Source organism: Canis lupus, chromosome 3 (assembly GCF_048164855.1).
Source record: "Canis lupus baileyi chromosome 3, mCanLup2.hap1, whole genome shotgun sequence".
NCBI lineage: Eukaryota > Metazoa > Chordata > Mammalia > Carnivora > Canidae > Canis > Canis lupus.
The window spans coordinates 47,811,790-47,838,079 of record NC_132840.1 but is presented as its reverse complement, the minus strand read 5'-3'; the positions used below and the strand labels follow the sequence as shown (position 1 = coordinate 47,838,079).

Here is a 26,290-nt window from a genome sequence, read left to right as displayed (position 1 = left end):
AAAAAAAAAAAGACACTGACAAACTGTTTTCTAGAGTGGTTGTACCATTTTACATCTCTACCAGTGATATATGGGAGATCCTGTTTCTTAGCTTCTCCAGAATTTGTCATTAGCACTATTTTTAATTTTTAGCCATTCTGATTGCTATGGAATGAATTGTGTCATCCCCCTCATTCTTATGTTGGAGGATGACCCCCTCAATTTGACTGTATTTGGAGATAGGGTCTTTAGGAGGTAATTAAGGTTAAGTGAAGGCACAAAGGTGGGGACTTGATCTGGTAGGATTAGTGTCCCTATAAGAAGAGACATCAGAGATCTTGCTCTCTCTCCCCTTGTGCACACACACACCAAGGAAAGGCCATGTGAGGGCATAGTGAGAGGCACCCATATAGAAGCCAGAGTGAGAGGCACCCATATAGAAGCCAGGAAGAGAGCCCTTACCAGAAACCAAATTTGCTGGACGGACGCTTGCAGGGTGGGGAGAGAGATGCAGCTGAACTCTGAATATAGGACGGGCGATTGGGAATCTACAGCCAAGGAGCCAGGGTCAGTGGGTGGAAAATTAGTAAGAGCAAACACCAGGAGTAAGGGGATTCTGGCTAACCTGACCAGGCCAGGGGGATCTGACATCACCAAGGATGGTGGAGGACAAGGAATCCAATCAGATATGGGGGATTTGAGGGGGGGGGGTGTTCTGGTTAAAATGACTTAGCTGAATTCTTCCTAAAATTGGGCAAGCGTGAGTAGAATTTGGTCCCTGAGAGAATCTTTGTCAGCTCTTTTCGTACACTGGGCAGACCCCTGGTTTTTAGGATTCTTAGCAAAGGCTAATATATGTTGAGTCCTTATAACATGTCAGTCAGATGCGATGTGAAGTGTCTCAGATATGTCTATTAGTCCTCCCGAGAGTCCTGTCAGGCAGATAAAAGTATCCCCAATTCAAAGTTGAGAAATATGAAACTCATATAGATAGGCTTCTACACAGAGTAATAGTGTCCGAATTCGAACCCAGGTTTGTCCTATGATCACGTGCTAAACTGTAAAAAGGACAATGCAAATGTCAAATATAAGCAACAAGATTCACCCCTAATTCCAAACGCGCTGGGACAGGCCCTCTGCGGACACCCCGGAAGCCCCGCGCCTAGCCCGCGGGCGCCGCAGCGAAGGTCTAGCTCCGCAGCTGCACTGTGCAGCCTTACCCCGCGCCGCGCCGGGAGGGGCAGCCCCGCCCACCGCTCCGCTGCAGCCAATAGCGCCCGCGCTTCGGGGGGCGGGGCGCCCTCTGATTGGGCGCCTCCGGGGGCGGGGCCCAGCTGCCCGCAGAGGGCACGGAGTGGAGCGCGAGAGCCGCTGCGCGCCAAGCTCTGGGTTCCCGACTCGCGCGGCAGGTGTCACGTGGCGGGCACAGGGCCGGACGCGGGTCGGCGGGTCTCGGACTCTGCTCGCGGCGGCAGCAGCGTGGTCGGCGGCGGGTCTCGGGGGCGCTGGGCTGTGCGGGACCCTGTGCCGGTAGGTGGGCTGCTTCGGGTGCCAGGACCTCGGTGCCCCCGGCGCTCTCGGGGCGCTTTGTGGTGTGCGCCTGGCAGCCGCGCTTCCCCCGCGGCTCTGAGAGGCCGGAAAAGGTGAGCGGAGGGAGGACGGCGAGCCCGGATGCTCCGGCCTGGTCACGGGCTGGTGCGCTAGGGGGTGAGGGCGGTCTTTGACTCAGACGCGAAGGCTGATTGCTGCTGGTTAGGTAGCTCTCCACTGAGCGCTTCTTTCGTAGAGCATTTTTTTTTAAAGATTTTATTGATTTATTCACGAGAGACACAGATCGAGAGCCAAAGAAGCAGGCTTCCTGCAGGGAGCTCGATGCGGGGCTCGATCCTGTGACTCCAGGAGGATTCTGTGACTCCAGAAGGCAGAGCCACCCAGACGTCCCTTGTAGAGCATTTTAAATTTAAGTACACCCCTTCACCTGAGAATCCCCTGAGCAAAGCTACAGGCGGAGCGCTGTCGCGTAGCCGATTTTACAGATGGGGAAGGTGAGGCTCGGAGAGAAGAGCCGACTTGGGCGCGACCCTGCAGATGGCAAAATGGCAGAGCCCGGAATCAAACGGAAGCTCCCCAAGCCTGCACTGTCAACCACTGCTTACAGGGTCGCGCTACTTTTGGTGTGAACCGTGCCCTGCGGGGGCGGAGCTGCGCCTGTTGTCTGCAGTCTGTCCTCCGTCGCCGCCCTCCCCCCGCCCCCGCCCTCACTGTGCTGGGAGACAAACATTGCACTGTAGGGTTCTTGGCTTCACGCCCTGGCCTTCGAGGTCCTAGAAGTTAAGTGACCCTTGATCAGCTGGGGCCAGCACCAACATGTGTCTTTAATCAGGCAGTTGCTGGACTGGAAACACCAGTTCAGGTTCTTATGGAATCATTTTTTGAATTTCTTACCTGAGGGAACATGCACTGGAGGTGGGCAACCTGTGCTTTTATTTAGTGCAGTGTCGTGAGGATGTTTGGAACTAAAGGTAAACTGGACTTCAGATTCTGACTCTTTGTTGTGGGACCTTAGACCACTTAGCTCCCTGAGCCTCGGGTTCCTCCTCTGTAAGCTAGATAATGAAAAATCTGTGTATGGGACAGACCGATGACATTCAATAGGGTGGTTCCCTCCGGAGACTTCTGGCTGGTTACGCTTGTGTGACAAAGTCCTGGGGAAGATTTGGGGCCATGGGGAGGTTGATGACCTTGGCAAGTAAATTCAGGTCTGTTTCCCTGGGGTTGAGGTGAGGATCATGCCACACGTGAGTGACATGTCCCCCCCCACAGAAATATCCAGCATTAGAGGCACCTGGGTGGCTCAGTGGTTGAGCATCTTGTCTTTGGCTCAGGTCATTCTGGGGTCCTGGGATCGAGTCCTACATCAGGCTCCCCACAGGGAGCCTGCTTCTCCTGCCTATGTCTCTGCCTCTCTGTCTCTTATGAATAAATAAATACATTTAAAAAAATATCCAGCATTATAATGATAATAATAGCTGCAGTGAGCTGTGTGCTCCCAGGGTGCTCAGCCCAGGTTACTGAGTGGTAACAAAGATGGCCCAAAGGTCCCTCCATTTCTTTAATAACTGTACTAGATGATAGCTTTTGAGTACTTCCTCTGTGCCTGGCAGTGTTCCAAGCACTCTGTGTATGTCCGGTAGCTCATTTGGCTCTCCCTGCCAAATCAGAACGGTCTTCGCTCCTGGGTTTTATATGAGGGGACTGAGAAACAGAGGTGTCAGTAGCTGAGCTGCACATTAGGAAGTGGAGAGGCTGGCTTTAGCACAGTTTCCTTGGGTGTGGTCTTCACTGTTGGGACATGAGAGAGTTGGAGGGGTCCAGCTTGGGAGATGTTCACCATCTGCTCTTTTACATAAGGAACCCTGGTCTTCCCCTGTTGGGTTTCTCTAGTTGTTAGTTTCAGATTTCACAGGCAGACTGAGAAGTGACTCAAGACCAAGGTTTCTAGAACATAGTTTGAAACCTTGTAAAATACATCCTGTCAAGGTGAAGAATCTGTTCTCCATCCCTGCTCTCACCCTTGGTCCTTCAGTGTCATTTCTTGTGCCTCTGCTTTGTTCTCCAAGCTTCAGGCATGTGGGCCTGATTTCTGACTCTTGACAAGTCAAATTTCTTCCCATTTTAGGGTCTTTGCACTAAGGGCAATAAGGTGAGGAGCACCTTAGGAGGATAAGGTTTCAGCCCAGGTACTTTCGATGGCCTGGTCTAAAGAAGCCCTCTACCCGTTTATTGTCCTTATAGCAATCACCACCCCCTGACATTACCTTCTGTATTTCTTTTTTTTTTTTTTTTTTTGTTTACCTTCTGTATTTCTTGTTTACTTGTTTGCTCCTCGTAAAAGCAAGGCCTCTGTCTTTTTTGACGTATATATTCTAGTAAGTTCCTTGCTCAGTGCGTAGGACATAGGAGCTCCTCAATAAATACTTGTTGCAGGAGTGAATGAATTCACTGTAGGCTGATAATAGTAGTAGAGTATAGATCTCCTAAATATCAAAAGCTTGTTTTGAACTGAATGTAGAATTACTATATGATCCTGCAATTCCACTTGGGGTCTTCACCCAGAGGACTGAAAACAAGGTATTTGTTCATCTTTGTGGCAGCATCACTTACAGTAGCCAAAAGGTGGGAGCAACCCACTTGTCGGTAATGGGTGGATGGATAAACAAAATACTGCATGGTGTCTCCATACAGTGGAATACTACCCAGACTTGAGAGGGAGATTCTAACAAGTCCTGCAATGTGGATGAACTCTGAAAACCTTATAGTACATGAAAGAAGCCAGACACAAAAGGGCAAGTGTGTGATTTTATTTACAGGGGTACCTGAAATAGTCAAATTCATAGAAAGTAGAATCTAGTTGTTAACTACCAGCCTGCCTGGAAGAAGGTTTAATGGGTACCCAGAATTGCAGTTTGGGGTGATGAGAAACTTCTGGAGATGGATGGTGGTAATGGTTGCACAATAGTATGTATGTATTTCATGCCCCTGAATTGCACCTAAACATGGTTAAAGTGGCAGAGAATGACAAAGACCATATTGGTTTCACTTATATGTGGAATTTAAGAAACAAATGAACAAGCAAAGAAAAAAAGAAAAAGTCCAGACTCCTAAATACAGAACAAACTGGTGGTTGCTAGAGGAAAGGAAGGGGGGGAATGGGTGAAATAGAAAAAAAAAATTTTTTAAATAAAGATTATTTTTAATTTAAAAATGATTAAAATGGTAAATCTTATGTATATTTTATCACAGTTCAAAAAAAAAATGAGGACAAAGTTCAAGGCATGTTATTTTTCAGCCAAATTCCAAACCTCAAGAAAAGATGTGAAGTAGGTCTTCCCTAAATATAATATTAGCTAAAAATGATCTTCCCTCTGCATCTTAAAAGTACACAGTGTCAAGATCTCTTTCTTGTTTTATCAGCTACTTGGTTATCTGTAAATCTGTTCAGGTTGACACATAAATTAGCTGTTTACATTCAAGGTCTTTGTCTTTTTTTTTTTTTTTTAAGATTTACTTATGATAGAGAGAGAGAGAGAGGCAGAGACACAGGAGGAGGGAGAAGCAGACTTCATGCCGGGAGCCTGACGCGGGACTAGGATCACACCCCCAGGCCAAAGGCAGGCGCTTAACGGCTGCGCCACCCAGGGATCCCCGGTCTTTGTCTTTCTAAGTGTAATTCAGATTGCCCTGGGATGGGAGAGATCTAATTGACTTAATAGAGACAATAGATCATATCTGTAGTAGGTCTAATTGACTTAAATCAAGCAAGACAAGGAATCTTGAACTCTGTTTAAAGAATTGAAACTTCTTCACAGTTAAAACAAAAAGCTTCATCTGGACTCAAGAAGGCTATGGGCGGGCAGCCCGGGTGGCGCTGCTGCCTTCGGCCAAGGGTGTGATCCTGGAGACCCGGGATCGAGTCCCATGTCGGGCTCCCTGCATGGAGCCTGCTTCTCCCTCTGCCTGTGTCTGCCTCTCTCTCTCTCTCTCTCTCTCTCTCTCTCTCTCTCTGTGTGTGTCTCTCATGAATAAATAAATAAAATCTTAAAAAAAAAAAAAAAGAAGGCTATGGGTTTGGGATGCCTGGGTGGCTCGTGGTTGAGCGTCTGCCTTTGGCTTAAGGTCATGATCCCGGGGTCCTGGGGTCGAGTCCCACATTGGGCTCCCTGAATGGAGCCTGCTTCTCCCTCTGCCTGTGTCTCTGCCTCTCTCTGTGTGTCTCTTACGAATAAATAAATAGAATCTTAAAAAAAAAAAAAGAAAGGTATGGGTTTAATAAGGGTGTGTGTGGATTAAGTACCCCATGTGGGGGGGAGAAGACTTGACCCTGAGTGGTTATAGGACACAGGGTAGAAAACTCTTCTGCGTGGGTGGGTCGTGAGAGCAGCAGGCCCTAGCAGGGTCTCAGCCACGGTACAGCTCTCCCTTGGGGTGTCAGAAGTAACTGACTCAATTAGCATTTCAGGTAAGGAAAAAATTTGCAGCCAGGGTACAAAGTAGCAGGTGTTTTGCTGAAGGGAAGCCAGTGGGCGCAGAGAAGCAGGTAGGGACTTTGTTCCTTGTCCTGAGCAGGGTGCAACTGGGCACCTTTCCCAGAATGATTGTGGATCTGACCTGCCTTGGAGGAGGAGGGCTTAAAATGGACTTTAATTATGTGGCATTTGAGCAATATCTTATCGATGTTGCTTGCCACCTTCAAATCCTTTTTGAATAATCAGTATTTAAAAGAAGCTTTGCTCCTCGAGATTCTAGGACCTGAGCACCTGTTTCGGCTCTTGTGTTTTTAGGGTTTTGTTTTTTGTTTCTTTTGGTGGGTTTACCACCTGCCAGGGCATGCGTGTTGGCTGATGCAGAGAGCCTTGGGTTGTAGCGGCTGTTCTTGAGCACGGGATCATCAACACAAAGAAGCCATGGGCACAGTGCCCAAACCATTTCCCGTCTCTCTCTCCCCCTGTAATGGCAACATGGTCTGGCCCGCCACCTCCGAGGCTGCCTGCCTGCCCTTGGCAAGGATAGTCCCACTGTTGCTGCAGAAGTCTGCATGACACTGAAGTCAAACTGCTTGCAGACGTGGCTTATTACTAATCTTCTAGTGCTTGAGTTAAAATAATGGCTGCTTTGAAAGCCCCAGTTAGGAATTTCCTGGTTAAAGATTACTGACAGTTTCTTGCTAGCTCTACTGGAGGTTAAGGAGAATCACTGTGATTTGGGATTACTGGGCTGTTTTATTTAGTGGGTACGTTGGTTTGGCAAACGAGAGTGCGTGTGAGCTTGCATAGGAAAAATGACCCATGTTGCTGTGTGTCCCCTTTCCACGTATTGCTACCACACTCGTGATGCTTCTGACACCAGATAATGTGGGTTTTCTACCTGTCAATTCTGTGACACTGGCTGGGGGTCCTACAGTTCAATTAGATTCTGGTACTACTTGAAGTTAGCGCAGACCCCCCCAGATTAAGGGCTCAGTCCCACAAGACTGCCTCCCATTTCGTACACCAACAGCAAGTAATAGGTCTCCAGGTTACCCACAACTTCTGTATGACTTGGGTGCAAATTGGAGGTTCCCATGACCCGTCTCCTTGGACTCAATCATTTGCTTATGAGCCCATAGAACTCAGAGAAACATTTGCTTATCTTTATCAGTTTGTTATATAGTGAAAGAGACCATAAAGGAAGGATACAGATAAACAGCCATAAAGAGATACTTAGGGTGAGGTGTGGGAGGGTCCTACGTGCAGCAGTGTCTGTCCCCCTAGAGTGGGGTGCACCACCCTCTGGGTACGTGGATGTATTCACCAACATGGAAGCTCCCCAAGGCCCACTTGATCACTTACACTTGATCAATTATTAATTCGATTTCTAGCACCTCTCCCCTCTCTGGAGAATGGGGAGTCAGATGGAACATTCCAAGCTTCTGATCATGGCTTGGTCTTTGTGGTGACCAGCCAGGAGTCCACCCAGAGTGACCGAAGTAGAACAAAAGGCACTCTTCTCCCCTAGGAAATCACAAGGGTTTTAGGAGCGGAGACCAATCTATATTTCTTATTATTTCACAGTACTCATTGGGAGATAGGCTCTCTCCTGTTTGGCTCTTTCTCCATCTAGCTGTCCTCTGGATTTATGTCGTCTACTAGGCCCCTGACCCAGCTGTCCACGGTGAGCCCTGACCATGCCAGCAAATGCCCACATGCCACTTTCCTCATTTTGTCTAGCTGCATTGAGTGCACCTGTTTGCTCGGAGCTGTGCTTCCCCATGAGGGGAGCTATCTGTGTGCACAGTCCCTCCCAGTGCTGTGGCTGCCCCGGGGAAGGCCCTCGATAAATAGCTGGCTAATGAGTGAACTGAAATGAAAGCTTAGTAAGTTAACGGGAAAGTACTAGAAAGCTGCCAACTATTGATTAGAGGTGGCTGGTTCCTGTCAATATTTAAACTTTCACACTGGTGGATATGCCGCTGTCCAGACATTCTCGTTCTCTGCGGAAACCTGGGTTAAGAATCTTGCATTTTCCGCTCAGCTGTATTTTAACAGGATGCTGTTTTCTGATTAAAAAAAGACAGACGTGCGAATCTGACCTGCAGTTTTTACAGGAGGGTTTCTATTTAAGCAAAAGCGTGCGCCTTAACTCGCAGCCATGAGGAAGTCTGCGGAGGCGCTCAGAATGTGTGTTGAGTTTCTTGAGGGCGGCTTCTGTGGCCAACATGCTGTGCAGCCCTGAGCTGAGATACTTTTTCTTTTCACTTTTGTTACATGAAAAATGGGAAGAGTGACACGGAAGTTTGTTTGTTCAGCCATTTGGCAAATACCTATGGCTGTGTTGGGGTTCTGTGTGGGATTTGAAAAAAAAAAAGTAACACTCAGTTCTTGCCTGCAAGGCACTTAGTTTAGGTGGGGGCCTACCCTGGAGCCAGGAAAGGTTTAGTTGGGAAGAGGGGTACCTGGCTCTCTCAGGACTGGGCCGCCCTCATGGGGAGGGCAGGTAGTTCTCTGTATTCATGGGATCACAAGCGGACGTCTACAGTTCTGAAAGGAACCAGAAGTTCCTTCCACACGGTGGTTTTACAATAGAAGGCCTTCGTGTTTACCCAGCAGCTCTAGAAAAAGGTCATAAAACATGTCAGTCCTTCAGCAACCTGGGTGAACCAACAGGTTGCCATGAGCTTTAACTAACTAAATTTAATGCTGGGAGCATTTCCATTTTTAGGTAACTTTGAACTGGTGCAATGATGACTGCAGTCAACAGTACTCACAAGGACACTGACCTGTGGTCCTCGCATGATAAAATGCTGGCGGAGCCCCTGAAAGACAATGACACTGAGGTGAGACGCCGTGGGGAGGGTCTGCTTAGATATTGTAAAGCGGAGACTCTTGTTTAAATTTCCAAGTTTGGGGATGCTTGGGTGGCTTAGCGGTTGAGTGTCTGCCTTCGGCCCGGGGTGTGATCCTGGGGTCCCTGGATCGAGTTCCACGTTGGGCTCCCTGCATGGAGCCTGCTTCTCTCTCTGCCTGTGTCTCTGCCTCTCTCCCTCTCTTGTCTTTCATGAGTAAATAAAATCTTTAAAAATAAATAAATAAATAGCCAGGTCTACTCCTAAATAAGTCTTACTCAGGATAGCCTTGCGCTTAGAGTGCCAGATTTAGGGGCGGTGCATGACAAAGTGGCCAAAAGCCCTCTGTGCAGGACGCCTGGGTGGCTTGGTTGGTTGAGTGTCTGACTCTTGGTTTCAGCTCAGGTCATGATCTCAGGGTTGTGAGATCGAGTACCATGTCAGGCTCCACACTGAGCACAAAGCCTGCTTTAGATTCTCTCTCCCTCTCCTGTCCCTCTCCCTGTTTGCTCACACATTCTCTCTCTCTCTCAAATAAATAAAAATTTAAAAACCTTTAAAAGGCCTCTGTGGGAAAATATAGATATTCCTGAGTTTCTACAAGTGCAGAGCACTGTCCTGGCTGCTCTAGAGGAAAGGGGTATAGGAGGGTCCACTGAGGTCTGACCCTTTCCTGCTAGTTCAGAGGAGTGTATCTAGATACCAAGAAGCATCTTTTATTTATAAGGTTTTTTTTTTTTTTATTTTTTTTATTTTTTTATTTATGATAGTGAGAGAGAGAGAGAGAGACAGAGGCAGAGACACAGGCAGAGGGAGAAGCAGGCTCCATGCACCGGAAGCCCGACGTGGGATTCGATCCGGAGTCTCCAGGATCGCGCCCTGGGCCAAAGGCAGGCGCTAAACCGCTGCGCCACCCAGGGATCCCTATTTATAAGGTTTTATAACAACTTTATATACAAGAGATCATTCACTTACCATACAAATCACCACTGAAAGTGCGCATGTCGGTGTTGTTTAGCATGTTCACAATCATTTTTAGAGATTTTATTTTTTCATATGAAAGAGAGAAAACATGAGTAGGGGGAGTGGCAGAGGGAAAGGGAGAAGCAGGCTCCTGGCTGAGCACAGAGCCTGATGTGGGACTCGATCCCAGGACCCTGAGATCACACCCTGAGCCAAAGGCAGACACTTCATCAACCAAGCGACCCAGGCACCCCATAATCAATTTTAGAACATTTTTATGCCCCCAAAGGGAAGCCTCAAACCCATGAGCAGTCACCTCAGGCTACCCCCAACCCTCAGCTTCTACCGGCCTACTTTCTAACTGTGTGGGTTTACCAAAGCAACTTTTATTTTAAGGACGAAGAGCAAGGAATAAAGTTCAGGGAGGGAGAAACTCAATGAAACAGGGATGAAAATAACAAGGTGGCACAAAATTAAAAATTAGGTGGGATACTTATTTGAAAGGTCATTTTCTCTTCAATTATTTATTTCCCTTAATTCATTGTCTTCTATTAATTCCTCCCTGAATGCTAAAATCTGAGGAAGATCTCTATTCTCTAAGTACTATGGGAGTCTTCTCAGTTGGGTTATTTGGGCTATGGTCGGCTCTTACGGGCAAAATATGAATCTATCATAGTGTCTCTTCTCTTAGATAGGTTATGGCTTTGATCAGAGCAAAATGCTAAGCCAGACATTCACCGTTCCTTTACTTCTCATCAGGTTTACAACATCATCAAGAAGGAGAGTAACCGGCAGAGAGTCGGGTTGGAGCTGATCGCGTCAGAGAATTTCACCAGCCGGGCAGTTTTAGAGGCCCTCGGCTCTTGCTTAAATAACAAGTACTCTGAGGGTTACCCAGGCCAGAGGTATGTGAATGCCGTCAAAGGCCTGCTTCTGACATACTGATGGGAGCTACAGAGTCGGTATAGAGTCTACACCACGTGGGGATTTCTTTTTTTTTTTTTTTTAATTTTTTAAAATTTTTATTTATTTATGATAGTCACACACAGAGAGAGAGAGAGGCAGAGACATAGGCAGAGGGAGAAGCAGGCCCAATGCACCGGGAGCCTGACGTGGGATTCGATCCCGGGTCTCTGGGATCGCGCCCTGGGCCAAAGGCAGGCACCAAACTGCTGCGCCACCCAGGGATCCCCATGTGGGGATTTCTATTCTTTTTTTTTTTTTTTTTTTAATTTTTTTAATTTTAATTTATTTTTTATTGGTGTTCAATTTACTAACATACAGAATAACACCCAGTGCCCGTCACCCATTCACTCCCACCCCCGCCCTCCTCCCCTTCTACCACCCCTAGTTCGTTTCCCAGAGTTAGCAGTCTTTACGTTCTGTCTCCCTTTCTGATATTTCCCACACATTTCTTCTCCCTTCCCTTATATTCCCTTTCACTATTATTTATATTCCCCAAATGAATGAGAACATATAATGTTTGTCCTTCTCCGACTGACTTACTTCACTCAGCGGGGATTTCTATTCTGTTCCCATCCTGTCATAACTCATTTTCAATTCCCAGCATGTGGCAGCACTGATGTTCTTGGAGCAGCTCTACCTAGAGTCTTTAGCAGTCCCTTTTGGGGCTTTCTAGAATAACAGGCTAGTCCCTAAGGAGTCTGGAGCTGCTAGGCCATTGTTGAACCTCTAGGAGAAGGTCAGTGCTCTGAATGATGCCATGGAAAGTTGTTGCTCAGTGAGTAATTGAATCTGTATCAGGAGTGACCTAGAAGTGACAATTGAATCTGTCATGGCTGCATTAGAAACATTGGATTTGGTCAGTTCCTTCACCCCGAGAACCACAAGAGGTTCTATTCATTTTTGTTTTTTATAGTCATTATCAAAGATGATGATTATAGAATTTGACATATGGTTTTTGCAGATTTGTATATTTGTGTCCCAAAGGACACAGGCAAAAAGAAGGGTCACCCTCGAGTAGAACTGCCTGCCATTCTGCACTGAAAAGCCCCTGGAGCTCTCCGGAGAAAGGTCGAGAATCAAGTTGAAGGCATAATCTTTGTCCTGCCCTAAATAACTACCTTCTCTCTGCGCCTTCAAGGCTTCATCTGGTGTTTTCACAACCAGTAGCTCATTTGATCCTCGAGGCCACCCTACGGGGCCGGGGGTGCTATTTCTGCCTTTGACAGATGAGGAAGCCAAGACTCACTGAGATTCAGTGACGGCTCAGGTTTGCACACAGGTAGACATTTTCATACTGTGGTCTTGTGAAAAATTAACATCTGGTCTTTCTTGCTGGTTCCTGGCTCTGAGCTTCTAAAGCCTCTGAATTGCCTGGTGGTAGCCGTGTCTTTTCTTATTCTCAAGTGACCCTTTGTTGACCACACTTGAGTTTACACAAGGTGACTGTGGGTGGGGCCCCTAGATGCAGAGAAACCAGACAGGAGATTAGAGGGTCAGTGTTTTCAGCCCTCTCCCCGAGCCTCCAGGGCACACCAGGGCGCCAGAGGAGGCTAGATGCGGCAGGGCTTGTACCAGTTGAGGTGCTGGGAGGGTGGCGTGCCCTCCCATATACCTTGCCGTATGCACCTCTTCCTTGGGCTGTTCTTGAGTTAAATCTTCTCTCACAGACCAGTAATCAAACGTAAAGGACTTTCTTGAGTTTTGTGAATTGTTCTGGTGAAATGATGAGCGTGAGAGGAGGTTGTAGGGACCCCCAAATTCGTGGCCAAGCGGGACAGTGGCATGGGTAGCATGGGGGCCCAGGACTTGTGGCTGGTGTGCAAAGTGGGGGCAGCCTTGTGAAACTGAGTCCTTAACCTGTGGCTTCTGTGCTAACTCTGGGTAGTTTGTGTCAGAATCGAATGGAATTGTTGGGACACCCAGTTGGTATCCAAGAATTGGTGGTTGGTATTGGAAAAACCACCCACATACTCCAAATTCCAAGCTGTCTTAGGGGTTCCATCATTTCTAAGTTGATCTTGTAAAAGAAACTTCGATGGGTCCCAGGGTTTTGTCCCCACCCAGTGGACACAGGGACTGCTCTATCTGTAGAGAGGTGAAGCCGGTGGTGATATCTGCCCCTCCATGGTAAGAGTTACACTGTATTTACTGCTGTGGTTTGAGGGCATCAGTTAAGCACTGGTAGGCATTTCTCCTCCTCTGAGAGTCTTGTCCTGATACACATGAAGAGGATCCACTTTCTTGTACAGGAAGTTCTTTTGAAGAACACGGCCTAGATCCTAGGTCCATATCGGGCTTCCAAATCCCTTGTCCCGAGATGAATCTCTAGTCACTGCTGGGGACAGCAGCAGGGGACCATGCTGAGTCCTCACTGACTTTCATCAACCCAGAACACTTACTTTTTGACATTTTAACATCTCTGAAACTGGAATGGATCTCACAGATGCCAAGCCACCATTTCATTGAAAACACTTTTGTCTTTCTTGGAGATCAGTGAGATGACAGTGGCCTTGTCACTGAGGGTAAAACGTAGTGCTGTGTTCTAGGATCAGGCCGAGTGTGACTACAGTCACCTTCATGTGCAGCCTGACTGCAAAGTCAGAACTCTCACCCCCTTTCCCGATGAGGAGTCAGACTTGAGCACGTGAAGGAGGCTGCTCCAACTCCCATAGTAAAGAACAGAACCAGGTTTGCATGCTTCAGATCCACATCTGTGTGGCAAATGCTTGGCAGGTGGCTTGGCTCCTCTGTCTGAGGCAAGGCAGATAGGGGCACTGGGGCCCCATCATGACCCTGAATCACTGTCCTGTGTTTACTCCCCTGAAAAATGGCAAATTGCTACGTCCCCTTGTAGCCCTGATGTTCCTGAAGCTCCATAATTGTTCCCCAGTCGGACTGCTCTCCTTCAAACCTGGGGAGACCACACACTTCTTTGGTGACAAAGCAGAGAATGTGATGCTGGAAGGGACCTTCCAGATCACTCAGTGAAGCCCCTTTTGATTTCCAGACTTGTCCATTGCAGCATTATTCACAATAGCCAAGAGGTGAGAGCAACCCAAGTATCAGTGGGTAGATGAATGGATAAGCAAAATGTGCTCTATCCATATAATTGAACATCCTTCAGTCTTAAAAAAGAAAGAATTCCCATCACGTGCTACATCGAAGATGAACCATGAGGACATTGTGACACCTGCAATAACCCAGTCTCAAAAATATGGGTGGTGTGTTGTGCTACAGTGAGCTGTCTAGAATTGTCAAGATCTTAGCGAAAAGGAGAATGATGGCTCCTAGCAGCTGTGGGGAGGGAGCGGGGAGCTGCTGCTCATAGGTGTAGAGTTTCAGTTCTGCAGGACAAGAAAGTTCTAGAGGTCTGTTGCACAAAATTGGGAATATACATTGCAGTGTGAAGTACTTAACACCATTAGACTATACTTGAAAAGATTGAGATGTCAATTTTATGTTACTTGGTCTTTACTAGGATGAAGAGTGTATATATATATATATAAATCTTTTTAAAGATTTATTTATTTTAAGAGAGAGAGCAAGTATGTGCAAGTACAGGGGCTGGGGGTGGGGAGCAGAGGGAGAAAGAGAAGCAGACTCCCCACTGAGCAGGGAGCCCAATGTGGTGCTGGATCCCAGGACCCTGAGATCATGACCTGAGCCCAAATCAAGAGTCAGACACTTGACTGACTGAGCTACCCGGTGCCCCAAAAAGAGTATATATACTTAAAAATTTTAAGATTTTCTCTGACCACAAGGCACAGGTGTTAAAAACATCTACTGGGGGATCCCTGGGTGGCGCAGTGGTTTGGCGCCTGCCTTTGGCCCAGGGCGCGATCCTGGAGACCTGGGATCGAATCCCACATCGGGCTCCCGGTGCATGGAGCCTGCTTCTCCCTCTGCCTGTGTCTCTGCCTCTCTCTCTCTCTCTCTCTGTGTGTCTCTAATGAATAAATAAATAAAATCTTTTTAAAAAATCTGAATTGAATTATTACGATTACTGATATGCAGATATGACAAATATAAATTTTCACATGTAACTATTAAATGAGTAAAAAATTTTTTTTAAAGATTTAAAGCCCTGAGCCACCAGGGCTGCCCAAATGAGTAAAATTTTATTAGAACTGTAAAAACAAAAAGCAAAAGAACTTTCCACTTCTCCCTTCCCCTAGGAACCCCTTTGCACATTCTGTCTCTGGAACTCTGCCCTTGGAACCTCATATAAGGGAAATCACACAGTTGTAACTGGCTTACTTCGCTCAGCATAATGACTGTGTATCCTCAGGGTTCATGCACGCAGCCCACGTCAGACTTTTCCTTATAGATGAGGAGGTACTTCCTCGGACACACAGCCGACTTGGCACAAATGGAAGATGAGTGGCATGAGGTTCAGGGTACTGGTTCTCACCACTTCTCCGCTTTAATTCTTCCACCCCAAAGCCGGAAGCTTCTTTGGCCTCTGTAGGAAGCACAGAGGTTTGGGGCCAGAGGGGACCTAAGTCGGCTGGCTGTCTCCTGCAGGTATTATGGTGGGACCGAGTTCATCGATGAGCTGGAGATCCTTTGTCAGAAGCGAGCGCTGCAGGTCTATGGTCTGGATCCTGAGTGCTGGGGGGTCAACGTACAGCCCTACTCAGGTAGGTAACTGCCACATCCAGCCAGGTCTGGGCAGCCCCCTGCATTCTCTGAGAGGAGTCCCAAGAAGGACTTCCCATAAATGAGAGTGAAAAATAAGCTAAGCCTCTCCTGGGTCTGTGGGTCTCTTTCCATTGACCTTGGCTTGCCCCTGACTCACCCCTCCTGAACTCCTGTCCCTTGGTCTCGGGGTTTGCTGCCCGGGAACCTCCAGGGAACTGGGGGCTGCACAGTGGTGCCAGGCTTGTTCTGTCCACTCTTGGTAGATGGCCTGGTGGCCAAGCTCTGGGGTCCTGCTTGGGGCCTCACAAGCAGAAGTCATCGTACTTTCTCTGGTCTGGCGTTCTAGGCTCCCCTGCCAACTTTGCAGTGTACACTGCCTTGGTGGAGCCCCACGGGCGCATCATGGGCCTGGACCTGCCCGATGGGGGCCACCTGACACACGGGTTCATGACAGACAAGAAGAAAATCTCTGCTACGTCCATCTTCTTTGAATCTATGCCCTATAAGGTAAGAGTGGGTTTCTGTCCATGGCTCTGCAGTCCTTTTCCTCAGAAAGTCTCCAGGTCTGCCCCTGTAGGAATAGGTGGTCCTGTTCCTAAGATGCAAGAGGAAGTGTCCCTACCTTTCACCATCTGTCACCTCCCTGGCCTGGGGACTCCTCAGGCATTCAGAGCACACCAGGGGCAGCTGAAGCCTAGGGAGACAGGTCAGGGAGGCAGCAGAGGAGGTGGTGGGGGCTCCTCCAGAGCCAAGGGGCAACGCCAGCTGGGATGGTGACTCTTGGCACCCAGGTCAGCTGCAGCCAGACCCCTGGGGATCAGGGACAGCCATGCTCGGAACTTCTGGGCCACCAGCTGCATCCCTAGCCCTGGCGCCAGCAGCCCCACCATCAGCACACAGCCCACCAGGACAGCTGGCCCCTGCACCCCGCCGCCCCTCACCGACCTATCAGCTAGCTGCAGCCTATATGAGCTGTGTGCCTGGCGTGGGGCTGGCACGTATTCCTGTGGGGCCCTTGTCATTATAAACAGTTTGGTGGAACAACGCACAGAAGACCCGTGGGCTCCCAGGGGGCATGATAGCTGATGTGTAAAGGTGCTGCTGGTGCTGGAGACAAAGGCAGTAACCCTCACACTTGGCTATGGGGCAGTCCATGCCCCTGGCAACTCTTTCTCACATCCAGAAACCATTTCTTCCTGGTGTTTTATATGCGGTGGGCCATTCCAGGTTTGTTCACGTGTCCCACCACAAGCAGAGGTCACAGTGCATCATTGTGCTGGGCTGAGTGTCAGCCACGGGATTTTACTCTTTGAAGAACGCCAAGCCAGTTTTCCCTCCTGGCATTCTGTGGTCTTTGCCGCCTCCCCTTGACTGTTCACCCGTTGTTAGCCTTCGGCTTGGTCCAGTGACCATGTGAGTGCTTCTGGTGTGCAAGTGACAGTTCACTTCTTGTTAGGGAAAGCCCAGGCATTTCTGGCTGCTAGTATCTTCGTTGGCCAATGCTGACCTTGGAGATGGATTTTGAAACGTGATCCCAGCGGGACAATGCTCCGTCTTTGCACATAGAACACAAAACCTGGTTTCTACAGTTTCTTTCACTATGGAAAGAACGGTGGCAGAGAGGAATCACAGACTTGTTTTCTGACCTTAGCTGAGGCCTCGGGCAGCCTTACTCTTTAACGCAATGTCCTCCATTACCCCAGAGTCCCTTCTTTTTTTAAATTAATTAACTAATTAATTAAAGTAGGCTCCGTGCCCAGCACAGAGCCTAATGTGGGGCTTGAACTCAAAACCCTGAGATCAGGGATCCCTGGGTGGCGCAGCTGTTTGGTGCCTGCCTTTGGCCCAGGGCGCGATCCTGGAGACCCGGGATCGAATCCCACGTCGGGCTCCCGGTGCATGGAGCCTGCTTCTCCCTCTGCCTGTGTCTCTGCCTCTCTCTCTCTCACTGTGTGCCTATCATAAATAAATAAAAATTAAAAAAAAAAAAAAAAAAAAAACCCTGAGATCAGGGATCCCTGGGTGGCGCAGCGGTTTGGCGCCTGCCTTTGGCCCAGGGCGCGATCCTGGAGACCCAGGATCGAATCCCACGTCGGGCTCCCGGTGCATGGAGCCTGCTTCTCCCTCTGCCTGTGTCTCTGCCTCTCTCTCTCTCTCTCTCTGTGACTATCATAAATAATTAATAAAAAAAACAAAAAACAAAACAAAAAAAAAACCCTGAGATCAAGACCTGAGCTGAGATCAAGAGTCGGATGCTTAACCGACAGAGATACCCAGCCCCCTGCACCCTACTACAAGAATCTCTTCTGGGTGTTAGCAAGCCTGGGGCCGCATCCCAGTCTCCTTCAGCCGCCCCGCATCTCTGACACATATGCTGTGCAGGCTGCAGCCCCATGGGTGCAGGCTGGAGGCTCAGTGGTGGTAGGCCTGCAGGGGTGTGGAGTGGTGGGACCCTGGAGCTTGGCCAGCTTGGGCAGCAGGAAGCATAGCTCACCTGCCTGCGGGGTGCCTGTGAGCACCGGGCCTGGTGCAGAGAGGACAGAGACCTGACTTGCCTCCGGCAGCAGATGCCTTGTTCCTCCTCTTCCCCAGCCTGCCTCCCTGCCTGGCCTCTCCCGGCCCCTGCCCTCTCCGTGGGGCTCTCTCACCCTCCAGGCAACTGCAGGCATGCAGAGCCAGGCATTTTATCCTCCCGGGAAACAGCAACTCGAACCTCCATCCCTCCCTCTCTTCCCTGTGTCCAACGAGTCCCCTCTCCGGAGGTCCCAAGTGACAGGGGAGGCCCCATTCCTGCCCCTCTACGCTCCTCTGGCCCCTCTGCGGTTTCTTACAAATACCCATGAATTTTCCCTGGAGCAGCAGGCTTACTGTCGAATGTTTAGGATTTTTTTTTTAAAGAGAAAAAAACTTAAAAAAAAATCCTATAAGTTTAAAAGCCAAAATGTAGAAGAGTAGGAGGAGCAACACATTTGGGGGGGTGTATAATCTCTTTAAAAACTTTTTTAGAATTATGGCCATGTTTTTGCTGTGGTCCAGCTGTTGGTTTTTTTCTTTTTTCTTTTTCTTTTTTTTTAAGTTTTATTATTCATGAGAGACAGAGAGAGAGAGAGAGAGGGAGCGAGGGAGCACGACAGGCAGAGGAAAGAGAAGCAGGATCCATGCAGGGAGCCCGATGTGGGACTCGATCCTGGGACCCTGGGATCATGCCCTGGGCCAAAGGCAGATGCTCAACCACTGAGCCACCCAGGCGTCCCTGTTGGTTTTTCTCAAGGTAACAGTTTCCCTGCCAAGTTCAGGTGACTGAGAAAGAACCAGTTCATTCCCTCTGAAACAGAACCACAGGTGGTCCTCTGCCTGCCTTTCCAAATGATGTTGGTTGCACATGAGTTTCTGTGACCGTGTGGGATTGGAAGTGCTTCTTTTCATTCTGGAAGGGTAGCCACCACACCTGAGCGTTGCCCCAAGGAGGAAGGGGCTGTAGACCATGAAGCTCCTCCACTACTTCCTCCCCAGAGAGCTCCCATGCCTCACTCCACGAAAATCTTTTGCTTTGATTTTCACTTCCCCTTGGCACAGATGCTTTAACACAGCTTTAATACACTGAGTTTGCAAAGACATGCATTGCCCAAGAGGAAAACAAAATTGCTTTGTGTTTCCCATGTAGATGGATCCACGGTCTACCTGGAATGATTTCTGTGGGGTGCAGTGGGGTGGGTGTCTAGATAACACTGTTTTCCACGTGGACATCCAGCATACCTGGTGCCACTTACTGGAAGACTATCCTTTCCCTGCAGCATTACCATTTAGTCATTGATCAGATGACCCTCTGTCACAAGGGGTCCTATTTCTGGGTCTCTTCTGTTCTTTTCCTTCCACAAACATGTGCTGCTTTTAATCACTGTAACTTTTTGAATTTTTAAATTTCTCTCAGTAATGCTTTGTGTGTGGGCACCTGGGTGGCTCCTTGGTTAACCATCTGACTCTTGATTTCGGCTCAGGTCCTGATCTCAGGGCCATGAGATCGGGCCCCACATGGGACTCCACACTCAGCGAGTAGTTTGCTAGTCTCTTTCCTTCTCTTCTCTTCTCTTCTCTTCTCTTCTCTTCTCTTCTCTTCTCTTCTCTTCTCTTCTCTTCTCTCCTCTCCTCTCCTCTCCTCTCCTCTCCTCTCCTCTCCTCTCCCCTCCCCTCCCCTCCCCTCCCCTCCCCTCCCCTCCCCTCCTCTTCTCTCTCTTCTCTCTTTCTCTCCCCCCCACCCTACCCATCCCCCTACTTGCACACTGTCTCTAAAATAAGTAAGTCTTTTATTAGATATTTTATGGATTTTGAAACTAATATAATATTAGTATTATCATTAAAATTTCATTTCCCTTGGATTGCCTGGGTGGCTCAGTGGTTGAGCGTCTGCCTTTGGCCCAGGGCGTGATCCTGGAGTCCCAGGATCAAGTCCCACATCGGGCTCCCTGCATGGTGCTTGCTTCTCCCTCTGCCTGTGTCTCTGCCTCTCTCTATCTCTCAAGCATAAATAAATAAAATATTTTTAAAAAAATTTCGTTTCCCATTTTTTGCTGCTTATATGCATGGATGTAAGTGGTTTTTGGCTTTTGACCCTCTGCTAATCCTAGTTACTAATTCTAATAGTTTGTCCCTAGAGGCTTGTATTTTCCAGGGACACTGTTATGGTGTCTGTAATGTCAGCTTTTTATGTCTTCTGATCTTGTGTCTCTATTTCTTTTTCTTGCCTCTTTGTATTTGGACTAGAAGAGCTGAGGGCAGCATCTTGTCTCATTCCCAAAGGTAACAGCGTCTTAGCACCTGCATTGCAGGGGTGCATGTTTGTTGCTCCCATTTCATTCTGCAGTGGCTCTTGGGTTCCTTGTCCTCTGTGGTAGAGGCCCCAGGACAGGGGCTCACTTTTCCTCTGGGGACCCCTCAGGGCATCCTGCCTCCTTGAGCGATAACTTGGTTGTCCACACCACTTTTGTAGGCCAGATACATGGTACCCCATCTCACCCTCAAGTCGCACCCTAGGACAGCTTTCCTGTGTTTGTGGTAGAGTGGAGCGAACAGACTTTGGGCAGGTTGAGGAAGTCATCTTGGCCTTGATAGCTGGCATGAGTTTGGGTGGGAAGGCAGGCACGGTGTGCTGGAAGATGCAGCCCGAACCTGCTGTCTCTGTGACATTCCACAGGTGAACCCAGAAACTGGCTACATCAACTACGATCAACTGGAGGAAAACGCACGCCTCTTCCACCCGAAGCTGATTATTGCAGGTGACGAGTTGGGGGTAAAGGGACTGTACCTGTCAGCAGCTCCCAGGCCTCTTACAAAATAATGATGTCGGGGGGACACCTGGGTGGCTCAGCGGTTTGGTGCCTGCCTTTGGCCCAGGGCGTGATCCAGGAGACCCGGGATTGAGACCCACATCGGGCTTCCTACATGGAGCCTGTTTCTCCCTCTGCCTGTGTCTCTGCCTCTCTCTCTCTCTCTCATGAATAAATAAGTAAAATCTTAAAGGAAAAAAAAGGTACCAATTAAAAAAAAAAAAAAACCCAAATTGATGATGTGGGGATGTTCTCTAGCTCACTGCTAGTCTCTGCCTCAAATAGCTGGGCCTCTTGGGTCTAAGTATATTCTTTTCTTTCAGGACAAATATCGGTTTGCCCCCCACTTAGTACAAGGTAGAATAAGATCTGAGGCTGTTCTCAGAGAAGCATCTAGAAATGTTACCACTAACTAATTGACGGAGTTAATAATAGGGGCTGTCCCAACTGCCGTGAAGAGGCACCTGACGTGAAGAGGCAGGTCTGAGTGGTTGCCTTTGGCACAAAGATGTTTTCTTTTTTTTTTTTTTTAAGATTTTTAAATTTATGATAGACACAGATAGAGAGAGGCAGAGACACAGACAGAGGGAGAAGCAGGCTCCATGCTGGGAGCCCGACGCAGGACTCGATCCCGGGACTCCAGGATTGCGCCTTGGGCCAAAGGCAGGCGCCAAACCGCTGAGCCACCCAGGGATCCCCACAAAGATGTTTTCTAAGGGTCTTTTTCACTTCTGTTCTCAGAGATGCTGAGGGAGAAATTTCCAAGCTTTCAAATCTGCCTATCCAGAGGCACCTTTGCAGGTTTGCACTTCCGGTGACTCTCAGCTGGCTGTGGGTATCTCTGACTCGACTGTGTCACCTTTGCCATCTCAGGAACCAGCTGCTACTCCCGAAACCTGGACTACGCCCGACTGAGGAAGATCGCGGATGACAACGGGGCGTATCTCATGGCCGACATGGCGCACATCAGCGGGCTGGTGGCTGCGGGCGTGGTGCCCTCTCCCTTTGAGCACTGCCACGTGGTGTCCACCACCACCCACAAAACCCTGAGAGGCTGCCGAGCCGGCATAATCTTCTACAGGAGAGGTACACTCTGGGATGTGGGGTACTGGCCAGGTGCTGGCATTGGTCTCCTCTGGGGTTCATGTTCAGTTTGGGAAACTGGGAAAATTCCTTGAAGTATCCCTGAAATGGCTACTTAGGAGGGGGCAATGATAAGTCTGCAGAAGAGATCTGGAAGGAAGTCCGGAGCACAGCTCTAGCCTCATTCCTTGGTGTCCAGGTCCTGGGAGAGGAGGAAAGTATGGTGCTGTGGGCCAACCAGTCCTCCCCACAAGACGCAGGTGTCGGAGCCAAAGGAAGGTGTGCGTGGCTGGCCAGGGGCCACCGGAGGCCTCGCTGTGCAACCTTCCTCTGGTGAACTTACTGTGGTCCAGCATGCCTCTCGCAGAGAGGACGACTCACAGTAATCAAACCACAAGACATTGATGTATAAACCTTAGTTACCACTGTAGTCCTTTTAGTGAGGATTCTCTGTTGAACACCTGCAACCCATACCTAAACACCCCCTTTATTTTGGGATTCCCACACCTGGGGAAGCCAGATTTATGATCAGATCATCCAGCCCATGGTGAGATCAGATGTCCACACACTTGCAGAGAAACCAGCCCTCGGTGGTGGGGTCTCTCTCCCCTACAGTCTCCTTGCCTGGCACCCTGGCCAGGGCTCGACACACCCACATGCCCACTAGCCTCCTCAGTGCGCTGCTGTCTCTGAGGGTCTTCTTTAGTTGTATCGACGTTCTGAGACGGGCAGCCATTCCCAACTGCCTGGGAAATGTTTGTTGCTTCCCACCGAGTATGGCTAGCCCAGGCAGCTCCTGGTCTGTACTGTGTGATCCTGGGCTACTTGTACAGCCTCTCTGTGCCTCGTTTCCACACCTCCTGAGTGGGGATCGTAATAATAGCACCTGTCCCTTCAGACTAGTGTTGGGAGCAGTAATTAATGTATATAAAGTGCCTAGAGAAGTTCCTGGCTCACAAGAAGCTCTGTAGACACATTAGTAACTACAACTGATTATTAACTTTTTTTTTTTTTTTTGCAAAGGAATCCTAGTCCCCATTAGAGCCATTATTATATAATTTATATATTTCATTATACAAATGAGTCTTCTCTCCTTCAAAGTAATCATCTTGGAAGACTGCTCTCTTGGACACGTCTTTGAGGAAATACACCCAAGGCATACTCTTTGTTACAGTGTTGGTGGAGGGAAATTTTTATCCTTTGATTTCATCTACAAAAGAGTAGCCTGGCTCTTGCTCTGCCAGCAAGGGGCACTGTGCTCTGCAGCATTATAGACCAGGTCTTGCCTCCAGGACTAGAGGCCAGGCTTGTGCTCAGCAGCCCATAGCCAGTCTGGATTTGAGTCTGGGTAGGGAGAAGACTGAGGGGACAGCCCATCTGGCCCATCTGCTGTTCCCATTTTATTATTTTCCTTTATCCAGGAGTGCGCAGCGTGGATCCCAAGACCGGCAAAGAGACCCTGTACAACCTGGAGTCGCTTATCAACTCTGCTGTGTTCCCAGGCCTGCAGGGAGGTCCCCACAACCACGCCATTGCTGGTAAAATGTCATCAGAGTCAGCCCAGAGCCCTCGGGTGGCACTTGGGGGTGCACCCTCACCCATGGCAGCCCCTGTGCCAGCTAGTGGTAGAAGTTCCTGCCTTTGCTCATCTGTGGCCCCTAATTCCCACCTCACCTGTCCACCAAATGTGTGCCAGGACTTGCATGTTGGGGAACAGCTAGAGCAAACTCTCTGTCTGGGAAGTGCTAACGAGGAAGAAAAGGAAATCTGGCAACTGCAGCCAGGCAGGAATGAGGGGGATTGATGACCACTTTGCCCAAATGGCCGCCACTGGCGCAAAACTGTCAGGCCATCTTCTGTAAAGTAGCTAGGGCCCTCTTTAAGAACCAGCGGGGAAGGAGTTTAACAATCGGAAGACGGCACGGCAAAGGGAGTGAGTGATGAGTGTCCAAGCCCTGTGAGGGCGAGTTGCTTGTGCCAACACCCTGACCCTCACACTGCTGACCGAGCTCACCCAGCAGTCTGCCGGTGGCATTCCTTCTGTATGCAAGTGGCTTGGGAAATCTGTGATCTTGGAGTTCCTCCAATGTCTTCTTTGGAACAAAGCAGTTTGGTAGAGGAGCCCAGGGTGAAGGTAACCAAGCTCCATCTGGAGAAGCACTGTGTTTTTGAGGAGGGAAGGGGGGCAGCGGGGAGTGGGTGAATCTTAGCCCACTAAGGGGGAGTCAGGGGCAGGTCCCATTCCACCTTTACGCCTCCAAACTCCATGTCTGGCTTCTTCAGCTCTTGGGGTGATGGGATCACCCGCTCTCCAGCCACTCTGAGCCTTTTCCAGTCATTTCCATGAACCCTGACGGGAGGCTTCTGTGCCTACACTTAGGCAGTGCTTATTTTGTCTTCTTCACTTTCTGTGCCCTGTTCAAGCAGCCTGGGATCGAACAAGGGGCTGGATGAGTCCAGATGTGCACGTAGAACAGGTCTACACCACTCTCCCGGCCTCAGGTTGGGAAGATGTGGATAATTTGGCACCAAAGCAGAAGCTTTCTATTGGGCAGTCGAGTTCTCATGTTCATATGCTGAGCTTAGAAAGGACGTAAAATCCATCCTGCAGAAGAGCAGCTTCCCTGTGTGATCTTACAGCACAGACTCCCATGCCCAGAGGAAACTACCTTAAAAGGTACCTTAAAAGCAGCTCCTTAAAAAGGAGAGGTCTGAGGTTTAGCCAGGTAATCGTAGGGTTAAAAATATATACCATCTGTGGGGAGGAGTATAATCTACCCTCTGGGGGGATGAGGGGACAAAGCAAGGAGCGGAAACCAGGGGCTTGGACTCCTGGTCCCCTCTGCCTTCCTGACCCCATCTCTCTCCCGCCAGGGGTCGCTGTGGCCCTGAAGCAAGCCATGACTCCGGAGTTCAGACTTTACCAGCACCAGGTGGTGGCCAACTGCCGAGTTCTGGCTGAGACCCTGATGGAGCTGGGCTACAAAGTGGTGACAGGTACCAGCAGAAACCCCGGGGAGGTGCCCCTGGCTCCTTGGGGTGGCATTGAAGCCTCGCCCTCAGACACTGTGGCTACAGTGGCCCTGGGTGCTGTGGCAGCAGCCATGGACAGTTTGTCACTGGCACGGGAGACCACAGGAAAGCTTTGTGGAAGGCGTACCTGAAGCTCACCTGAGGGAGGGCAGGTACCAGTGCTCACATGGCTCGTGGCCAGCAGAGCCATGATCCGGAATAGAGCAGGACCCCGGCACCTTCTCTACAGCGACACCTTATGCCATCCCTTGGGAGTGTCTCCAGGCACCCCTGAAGGTCAGGGGACAGCAGGCCCTCCCACCAGGAGTTCACAGGGAGTATGTTGTGCCCATGTTTGCTTTCATACAAAAGATAGTGGCGCTGAGTAACCTCCTGTGGGGTGGACTTTGCAGGTGAGGCCCACTCAGGGTGCCATCCACGTGCGTCACTGCAGGTTCACACAGCCAGGATGGCATTCTTTTGGCCGACTTTGTGATCTTGAGGGACAGCTTTGTTCTTCTGCTCCAAGGCTGCTGTGTATGCTGCAAGTGGGGTGGTCTAGGGAGGTGGGTCCTGGCATTCCGCAGACTTGGGTGCCCACGCCCGGCCTGCTGCCCTTCACGGGGATTTCAGGCCCCAGTCTGAGGAGTGGGCTGCCCGCCAAACTGTTGGTGAGCAGCAGAGCTGGGACACACACTGGGTCCTCAGCAGTCCCGGGGGTGCCTCTTCTCTGGTTCACTTCCTTTTTTTCCCTTCTCTCCTTTCTCCTTCATTCTCCGTATCTTTTGGTAAGAAAGCCCTAGAAATCTCGGCATGGACTGCGACCTTCAAGGTCCCTTGGGTCACTCTTTGTCAAACTTGGCGGTGCACAGCAACCCCCCAGGCACCCTGTTAAAATGCAGGTCTTATTTGGCAGATCTGGCTTGGCGTCTGCATTCCATCCAGCTCCCATGTGATGCTGGTGTGGGAACCACACTTGGTCTTGGGAAAGGTTAGGCCAGACTCCCTCTGGTTACAGACAGCACAAGGCAGCACCGCAGCCTGGCTCTGTCTGAGGCCTCCCATGAGTCTCAGGAGAGAGGTCTCCACCTTCCTGAGCTCCCAGGCCTGCCCGCACCCCTAGTTCACTCTGCTCCAAGGACACACTGCAACTGGCAGAATTAGATACTGGTGACGGAGAGCCAGCGTTTGTGATAACCCACTTTGTGCCCAGTGCAGGCAAAATGCCACAGATGGCACCATGTTGAGACATCACGGCAGCCTTGTGAATTATTGCTCTTATTTTATAAGTGGACATCTGGGGTTCCAAGACGTTGAGCTGCCTAAAGCCACGGGAAGTAAGGGGGCACAGCTTCACCTCTAGGCTGTGGGGTCCAGAGCTAGGTGCTGACTGAGTCCAACTGCCGTCTTTGAAGTCACTGCTGTTGGTCAAGTTAATGGC

General features: G+C 49.5%; 1 protein-coding gene across 3 annotated transcripts in view; it reads left to right on the top strand.

Moving 5' to 3' along the window:
• The first annotated feature begins 1,326 nt into the window (after positions 1 to 1,326).
• Positions 1,327 to 26,290, top strand: part of SHMT1 (serine hydroxymethyltransferase 1) — a 27,859-nt gene continuing 2,895 nt past the window's right edge. The window contains exons 1-9 of one of the 3 annotated variants that reach the window (XM_072820894.1): positions 1,327 to 1,509; positions 8,737 to 8,851; positions 10,583 to 10,728; positions 15,314 to 15,429; positions 15,777 to 15,937; positions 20,622 to 20,703; positions 21,628 to 21,840; positions 23,259 to 23,375; positions 24,712 to 24,834. In XM_072820894.1, the coding sequence (XP_072676995.1) occupies positions 8,756 to 8,851; positions 10,583 to 10,728; positions 15,314 to 15,429; positions 15,777 to 15,937; positions 20,622 to 20,703; positions 21,628 to 21,840; positions 23,259 to 23,375; positions 24,712 to 24,834 (1,054 nt within the window). In that variant the 5' untranslated portion in view covers positions 1,327 to 1,509; positions 8,737 to 8,755. Of the gene's footprint in view, positions 1,510 to 2,356; positions 2,502 to 8,736; positions 8,852 to 9,672; positions 9,796 to 10,582; positions 10,729 to 15,313; positions 15,430 to 15,776; positions 15,938 to 20,621; positions 20,704 to 21,627; positions 21,841 to 23,258; positions 23,376 to 24,711; positions 24,835 to 26,290 lie in introns of those variants that run through there. The other 2 variants (XM_072820893.1, XM_072820892.1) reach the window with 2 other exon arrangements.